Here is a 9,419-nt window from a genome sequence, read left to right as displayed (position 1 = left end):
GATCTCCACAAGGAGGCCTGTCTACAGATCAAAGAGACTCCTTTTATGACCCCCCTGCACTTTTTGGCTTGAGCCACTTTTTACAGCCTCAGCCATAGGAAAATTGTGGTCAGTTTAAATTCTCCTCCTAGGCCAAGGTACAGTCAGTCACTAGAGATGGAACCTTGAGCTCCCTTTTTACTGTCTTCTTTCTTCTTTCAATCATGATCAGTTGCTTGAGCTATCAGCTCTGGCGACACAAGAGATAAAGCAAAAAGAAAGGGCATTTGCATCCAGCCCCAGCGACCCTACCCTGGATATCTTCAGAGCAGATGCCAGACATAAACACTCCCTGTCCTTCAGGACTCTGAACAGGCTGTAACTCTCTGTCACTCAGAGCTCTGTGTGCTCTCAGCGCCCCCTGCTGGTCATCAGCTCCCTGCAGGGAGGTTTGAGTCTGAGTTCTCAGTGTCACTCACTCACTGTGTCTGTAGCACAGTAATATGTGGCTGTGTCCTCAGACCTCAGACTGTTCATGTCCAGGTACAGGGTGTTCTTGGCATTGTCTCTGGAGATGGTGAATCGGCCCTTCAAGGCATTGGCATAGTAGGTGCCACTATTAGGATTAATGGAGGCAACCCACTCCAGCCCCTTGCCTTGAGTCTGGCTGAACCAGTTCATCCAGGAGTTACTAAATGTGAATCCAGAGGCTACACAGGAGAGTTTCATGGACTTTCCAGGCTGTACCAAGCCTCCCCCAGACTCCACCAGCTGCATCTCACAATGGATTCCTGAAAACAAGGAGAATTCCGGTCAGAAAACCGTCACAATTTTTCTGTTTCTTATGTCCACACAATACACAGCATCTCTTCTCCATAAATTACCTTTTAAAATCAAGACAAAGAAAACCAAGCTGATCCCCAAGTCCATGGTGAGTGGTCTGTGTTCAGTGGTGATCACTGAATGGGAGGATCTGGGAATCCAGGGCTGAGCTCCTCTGCCAGAGCTGCAGGGTCAGGGCAGGGCTGTTTTTCATGGGCACAGAGAAGCCTCATTTGCATGTCTTCCTGCTGTAGCAGGCTATGTTGTTGGACCTGGGCAGGAAGCAGTGCTCAGAGCTGATATAAGACATCGAAGACTGATGACAATTACAGAAGTTAGCACAGAATGGTTGCTGTGTATGCAGTTTTATCATTGTTAAGGATCCATCCTACTTTATTTTGTTCTCTTTTGTGCACGTGCACACAGCATGTTGTCATAATAGACTGCTATGTCTTCCCAGTACAAATGTGAAATTAATTAGCTCCTCACACAGTTTTGTTTCTATATAAGAGCTTAGTCTTTCCTGTTGCCTGAACTGCACGTGATATCTCCCTGATATGGCTCTTGGTCATGAATGTACAGAGAGGTTAATAGAATTCTTTCCCTTTGATGAGGACACTTGAGAATTTTGTGAATTTTACTCATTTCTGAGAGAACTCTCTCTTCATCATGTCAGTGGCTTGCATATGTGTCATCCTTTGTTATGGCCGGTCCTCCACTCAGTGTTTGCAATGGAGACATTCTTATTTGCAGTACACTGAGTTGTTTTGCAGCTGAAGTCTGCCCATGATTTCTTCAAATTCTGTCCACCATTCTCCTCATTCATCTTTACATCAGAGAACACATCACCATCTTTGTGTTAGGCTTGATTTCATTTCCATATATATATATATGTATAACTCTTACCTTTACTTGATTTTTTGTCAGATTTTGGTCTTATTTTTCATCTCCTTTCTCTCACCACACCTCACCTTTGCTTTCCCATCACCATTACTCCCCTGTCCTTGCTCACCCTTGCCACTCACTTAAGAAATCTTCCTTCCTAGCATTCCAATTCTAGTTTTAAAACCTACACAAAGAGCCCAAACCCCTAACCCACACCATCTACTTCCTGCATGTGACAGAACAGGCAGTGTTTATTCTTCCCAATCCTCATTATGTTGTTTGATATGAAGTCTTCCAGTCTCATCCATGTTCATCCAATATGCAGAAGATTCTCAGGAAGAGGTGGAAAATATGCAAGGCTTGGAGCATGCAAAGTAGTGTGGTGAGACGCTGTCTTCTGGATAAGACATGCCTATTTATTCACATTACACTCTGTAATCCCCTCACTCTTGGTTTCCCATTTTCACACTCCTTCTTCTTCCACACTATTCCTCCACCCTATACCTCTGAGAGGTGGGGTCCTCTCTCCCTACTTTCTGAACACACTCTATAGGTGTCATCTGGATACCCTGCATCCCTTTCCTCTGTGTTCCCACAGGGCCTCTTACCCAAGGGGCAGTTGATTAAATAGCAGGCACCAGAGTTAATGTCAGAGGCAGTCCGCTGATCTCCTGTTCCTCTTCCCTTGTGAAGAATGAGCTCTCCACTGGCTACATCTGAACAGGGCATCTAGGTCCCCTGCTTGCAATGTCCTTCGTTGGTCCATCAGTTTTTGAAGCCCCCTGGGTACAGATCCACCAGCCTTGATTGTCTCCTTGTGGAGCTCCTGCCAAACACTCCCTGCTTCCCTGTTCTTCCTTCCCCCAACTCTTCCACAAAACTCACAGATCTTTGCTCAGAATCTGTAGAGGAATCTTAGTATCTGTCCTTGTCCCCTGCTGGGCAGAGTCTTTAAGAGGTCATCTATATCAGGACCAGAGCTCCAAGTCTTTATTTTTTAAACTTTTCCATCTGCAGGGTGACCATTAGCAGGCAGGAGACTATTCTTTTTTTACAGAAAGGTAAGTTGAATAATGAGGGTGGAACTTGGAGGAGAGGAAGGAGTGTTCTGGGATCATGTTGTAAAGTGATTAAATAAATAAACGAAAAACTATCTTCAGGGAGCACCACAGATAATTAGCCACTGTCATCACATGACATGAGTAACTCCACTGTGGTCACTGCTTTGCTCTGTTGTCATATCAAGTCCACACACTCAGTTTTCCTTTGATGACTCAATGCTATTCTTGGGTCCATGCTGCTTCAGGATCCAGTTAGGATCATTTCATTCAGGTTAATATTCAAGTTGACCAGCCAGGGCTCTCACAGTCCAGGTTAGCCTACAGGGAAGAACAATGACAAAGCCCTTTTAGACTCCTGGTGTTGCTTTCACAGTCAGATTCTTCCTGTTCCAGTGAAGGGCCTGACTTTAGTTTCTTATCACGGTGCACGATTATACTTCATTTAGTAAACCCCTTCCTAAATGACTGTTTCTGTGAGCATTGAATCATTTACCTACATCTTGCATCTCCAGCTGTTCCAGCCATCTCTTGATGCACAATTCGGTGAAACAATCAAATAATCCATTAGCACATACTAAGTGTGTAGCTGCAAAGATTAAGCCTAGAATCATTTAGGAAAGGATCAACATTATTATATTAACCTTAATATAATTATAAGTTTTAACCATAATCTTCCCACACCATTAAAATATATTCCCACACATGTTCCTTAGGATTCAGGCATTACACCAAAAATTTGGACATGAAATTCATACCAGTAAGCCAGGCATTGAAGAGGGAGGAGAAACAATGGAGGGAGGGCTCCCTAGCACCCACATGCTGCCTTGGGCTGGGACAAGCTGAGCAGTTGAGGTCAGCCTGTGTTTGAAGGTAGAAGGCATGGTAAAAACGAGCCTTGGAGCATGTTCTCCCTAGTGTGCAACTTGCCAGAACTGTGTTGGAGCCCCTGGCACCAGCCTTGTGCTCAGGAGAAAGGCAGCATACAAAGTGCAACTCAGAGCTGGGGCAGGTAGGTGTGGCTTCCGACTGGTGCCCATAAGGGACAGGGTACAAGAGAATGTGCACTATCCTATGTAAAGATGCTGCTGCATCAGCATAGAAATTGCTATATTTTTAGAGATGATTGCAATTTCATATATCTTTTTTAAGAGAGATCAGAACAGAGATGACATAGAGATGAAAATGAATGAAAAATACAAATAATAGAACAAAAATCAGGCAATCATTTTTTAAAATTTATTTTTAATTTGTTCACTTTACATCCCAAACGTACCCCTTCCCTCATCACTTCCTGATCCCATCATCCCACCCTCATAATCTCTCCCTCCCTATCCTAGTCCTCAGAAAGGGACCCTCCTACTTTAACGTTTGACTTCAGCCTATCAAGTCTTATCTCTACTTCCTGTATCCTCTTCTGCTATGGCCTGAAAAGACAAACTTGCCAGGAGGAAATGATCAATGTGAGGGGTCAGAGTTCATGTCAGAAATAGTCTCTACTCCCCATATTGTGGGAACCACAAGGAGACTATGCTGTCTATGTACTGCATCTGAGCAGAGGGTCTAGGTCCACATCATATATGGCCCTTGAATGGTGCATCTGTCTCTGTATTGTAGTGTGGTTATCCTATATTATGTGGCTAATATCTATTTATGAGTGAGAATATATTATGCATTTCTTTCTGGGTCTGTGTTACCTCACTCAGGATAATAATTTCTAGTTCCATTCATTTGCCAGAAAATTTCAATATTTCCTTGTTTTTAATAGCTTTGTTATATTGCATTGTGTAAATGTACTATCTTTTCTTTATCTACTTTACCATTGAGGTACATTTCGGTTGTTTCCAGATTCTGGCCATTAAAAAAGATATTGTGAACACAATGGAGCAAATAAATACTTTTGTTGTATGGTGGGGCATCTTTTGTGTATTCGCCCTGGAGTGGTATGGCTGGGTCTTGAGGAAGAATTAGTCCCAATTTTCTGAGAAAGTAGCAGAATGATTTCCAGAGTGGTTGTACATATTTGCACTTCCACCAGCAATGGAGGAGTGTTCTGCTGTTCCCACATCCTCATCAGCATGTGCTCTCACTTCAGTTTTTAATCTTAGCCATTCTGACAGGTATAAGATGGAATCTCAGGGTCATTTTTATTTGCATTTCCCTGATGGCTAGAGATTTTGAACATTTCTTTTAAGTGTTTATTGGCCAATCCATATTCTTCTGTTGAAAATTCTGTTTATTTCTGTGCTCCATTTTTAATTGCATTATTTATTTTGGTCATGTTTAGTTCTTGAGATCTTTATACAGTTTGGATATTAGTCTTGGTGAGATGTAGGGTTTGTGAAGAACTTTTCTCAGCCTGTACAATGTCTGCATATTTCATTGACAGTGTCCTTTGCTTTACAGAATCTTTCCATTTTCTTGCGGTCCCATTTATTAATTATTGATCTTAGAGCCTGAACTGTTGGTGTTCTGTTCAGGAAGTCATCTCCTGTGCCAATGAGCTCGAGGCTCTTTCCCATTTTTTCTTCTAACAGGTGGCCAACTTACTGAAAGTACTCTACAGATTCAATGCAATGCTCATCAAAATTCAAACACAATTCCTTACAGACCTTGAAAGATCGATTCTCATTTTCTTATTGAAAAACAAATGAAACCTGAATAGCTAAGGCAAACCTGTATAACAAAAGACCATCTGGAGGTATCTCCATCCCTGATCTCCAGATGCACTACAGAGCAACAGTAATATAAAAATCATCGTACTGGCATAGAAACAGCCAGGTGCATGAACAGAATTGAATTGAAGACCCAGAAATAAGCCCACACACCTATGTTCACTTGATTTTTGACAAAGAAGCCAAAATCATACAGTGGAAAAAAGAGAACATCTTCAGTAAATGGTGCTGGTCTAACCGGATGTCTAATTGAAGTAAAAAATGCAAATAGACCATTATTTATCATCCTGCACAAAACCAAAGTCCAAATTGACTTAATATCTTAATATAAAACCAGACACATTGGACAATAGTTTGAATAATAAAGAATTTTCAGATGAATCTAATCAAAGGGGAAATAACTGCCTTATGACAGACTGCATCATGAAAATCGAAAACCATTGAAAGAAAACCCTAAAATGATTTGTTGTCCTTTCCTCCCCCAGGGGTTGTTGGCCTCTGGGCCATGATGATAAAGGGAGCAGAAGCAATGGATGGCATTTGGACATCCTTGAGTATGATGGAAAATAATTGTGGGAGTCAGCTCAGAGAGGTAGCTCATTTTATTGTTTTAGGGGTAAGGCATATAAGGGTTGTTAGTGTTACAGGCAGGAAGTATTGATTGATCAGAACACAGTACCTAATTGTCATACTGGCAGAGGGAAGGAGCCATAATCATGATTTAAGTCACGTAGTGATTGCAGGATGCTGTGTGCAGTGGTATCCGCCAATAATTGTCAGATGTCTATTACTAGAGACACTTTCCAGGTAAAGTCAGCCAGAGAGGTGATAGCCAGACTGAGAAAGAAGTCTTTTTTTTGCCAAGCTCTGAGTGCTATCTGAATATGGTGGAATGAGACCTTAACAACAGGGTATTCTACCAGATATTTCCAGCTATTCTCAGGTGATTAGGATCAGATGATCAGTGTCCACACGGTTATCAAGAATTTGATTGGACAACCACATAGACACTAGACTTAAAGTGATTTAAAGAAGTAGGAATGACTTATGGCTTACATTTATCATAACTAAAAGAAATAGTTAATTACTGTGTCATGAAGAATTACATAATAATCAAAGGTTAGACGGATTTGATGACCATCATCTTAGTACCTGGCTCTCAACTGTAATGGCGAACATCATGGAAAGATGAAGCTTCATATATGGCACAACTAAATTGGACTAGAAGCTTTGATATTTTCAAAGATCAGGTACTAGGTGAAGGTTAGTATTATGAGTTAAGAGTAGAGATTACACCTGATGATGTCACCTTAGAGCAACATCCTACACACAAAAGCCCATGTTCTTCATATGGTAGAGTTTAAAAAGTCCAAGTTAAAATGTTAACACATCATAAAATTTATTCATATTTAGGACTTCAGTATGCATTTTCTTGCATTCTAAAGAGGCTGATTCTAGGACTGCACATTTTATTAAAATGATGGGACTTTGACATATCACTTGAGTACAAGAAAATAGAATGTTTCTAAAACTGCAGAAAGGAGAAAGGAAAACATTTTTTTTATTCTTTTAGTTTTTTTATTAATTTATTCTTGTTACTTCTCAATGGTTATCCTATCATTTGTATCCTCCCATTCTTCCCTCCCTCCAATTTCCCCCTTATTCCCCTCTCCTATTACTGTGACTGAGGGGGAACTCCTCCCCCTGTATATGCTCATAGGATATTAAATCTCTTGTTGGTAACCTGCTGTCCTTCCTCTGAGTGCCACCAGGTCTCTCCGTCCAGGGGGCATGGTCAAATATGAGGCACCAGAGTACGTGTAAAAGTCATATCCCACTCCCCACTCAATTGTGGAGAATGTCCTGTCCATTGGCTAGATCTGGGTAGGGGTTTGAAGTTTATGACCTGTTTTGACCTTGCTGGTGCCATAGTTAGAGCGGGACCCCTGGGCCCAAATCTGCCTATCATAATGTTCTTCTTCTAGGTTTCTAGGACCCTCTGGATCCTTCTACTTTGCTATTCTTCCATGCTTCTCTCGTCTAGAGTCCCAATAAGATATCCTCCTCTCTGTTCCAGTTTCCTGGTAAGTGAAGGCTTTCGTGGGACATGCCCCTTGGGCTAGTATGCAGATATAAGTGAGTATATACCATTTGAGTCTCTCTGCTTCTGGGTTAACTCACTCATTATGATCATTTCTAGCTCAATGCATTTGTACCCAAATTTCGGGAATTCCTTGTTTTTAATAGCTGAGTAGTATTTCATAGTGTATATGCACCACAGTTTCTTTCTTTTCTTTTTTTTTTTTTTGTAGATCAAATTTTATTTTCTCTTTATTCAATTTATTAAAGAAGCCTTTTGTGAATCCTTTTGTTAAACAAATATGTCTGTGTGTGTGTTTCATTTCAGACTTTCTTTTTAATTAATTTATTCATATTACATCTCGATTGTTAGCCCTTCCCCTGTTTCCTCCCATTCTTCCCTCCCTCCCACTTCTCCCCTTCTCCCCTCCTCTATGTCTGTGATTGAGGGAGAACTCCTCCCCCTATATATGCTCTTAGAATATCAAGTCTCTTCTTGGTAACTTGCTATCCTTCCTCTGAGTGCCACCAGGTCTCCCCATCCACGGGACGTGGTCAGAAAAGGGGCACCAGAGTATGTGTGAGAGTCTCTCACTCTCCACTCAATGGCGGAGAATATCCTGTTTGTCGGCTAGGTCTTGGCAGGGGTTCGAAGTTTACTGCCTATATTCTCCTTGGCTGGTGCATTAGTTTGAGGAGGACCCCAGGATTCAGATCTGCCTGTCATAAAGTTCTCCTTGTAGGTTTCCAGGACCCTGTGGGTCCTACTATTTCCCATTCTTCCCTGCTACTCTTGCCTAAAGTCTCAATTGGATGTCCTCTCCTCTGACCCACTTTCTTGGGAAGTAAAGATTTTCATGGTACGTATCCCTTGGACTAGTGTTTTGATATAAGTGAGTATATACCGTTTGTCTCTTTTTGCTTCTGGGTGAACTCACTCATTATGATAATTTCTAGATCAATCCATTTGTCCACAAATTTTGTGAATTCTTTGTTTTTAATAGCTGAGTAGTATTCCACAGTGTAAATGTACCACAGTTTCTTCGTCCATTCTTCTACTGAGGGACACTTAGGCTGTTTCCATGATCTGCCTATTATGAATAGGGCTGCTATGAACATGGTTGAGCAAATTTTCTTGTTGTGTGCTAGAGCATCTTCTGGGTATATTCCAAGGAGTGGAATAGCTGGGTCTTGAGGAAACCCTATTGCCATTTTTCTGAGATAGCACCAGATAGATTTCCAAAGTGCCTGTACTAGTTTGCATGTCCACGAGCAATGAAGGAGTGTTCCTCTCTCTCCACATCCTCGCCAGCATGTGGTGTTGCTTGAATTTTTGATCTTAGCCATTCTGATGGGTGTAAGATGGAATCTCAGAGTTGTTTTGATTTGCATTTCCCTGATGACTAAGGAGGTTGAGCATTTCTTTAAGTGTTTCTCAGCCATTTGATATTCCTCTGTTGAGAATTCTCTGTTTAGTTCCAAGCCCCATTTCTCAATTGGGTTATTTGGTTTGGTGGTGTTTAATTTCTTGAGTTCTTTATATATTTTGGATATTAGACCTTTGTCAGATGTAGGGTTGGTGAAGATCTTTTCCCAGTCTGTAGGCTGTCGCTTTGTTCTCTTGACAGTGTCTCCTGCCTTACAGAAGCTTCTCAGCCTCATGAGGTCCCATTTATTAATGGTTGAAATTAAGGCCTGGGCTGTTGGTGTTCTGTTCAGGACGTCGTCTCTTGGGCCAATATGTTCCAGGCTCTTCCCCACTTTTTCTTCTAAGTGACTTAGTGTCTCTGGTTTTATGTTGAGGTCTTTGATCCACTTGGATTTGAGTTTTGTGCAAGGTGACATATATGGGTAGTTGCAATTTTTTTTTATACATAGACCTCCAGTTAGACCAGCACCATTTGTTGAAGATGCTATCCTT

At 41.5% G+C, this 9,419-nt stretch overlaps 1 gene segment (V, D, J or C); it reads right to left on the bottom strand.

Annotated features, from left to right (window-relative positions):
• Window positions 1-333: 333 nt before the first annotated feature.
• LOC127186566 (immunoglobulin heavy variable 3-74-like) lies at window positions 334-1,074 on the bottom strand. The segment is given in 2 exon segments: window positions 334-770; window positions 864-1,074. Coding segments are annotated over 2 exon segments (366 nt in total).
• Between the last annotated feature and the right edge of the window lie 8,345 nt (window positions 1,075-9,419).

This window comes from Acomys russatus, unplaced genomic scaffold (assembly GCF_903995435.1).
Source record: "Acomys russatus unplaced genomic scaffold, mAcoRus1.1, whole genome shotgun sequence".
Lineage (NCBI taxonomy): Eukaryota > Metazoa > Chordata > Mammalia > Rodentia > Muridae > Acomys > Acomys russatus.
Note: the sequence above shows the minus strand (reverse complement) of the source record. Positions and strands in the feature narration are given on the sequence as shown.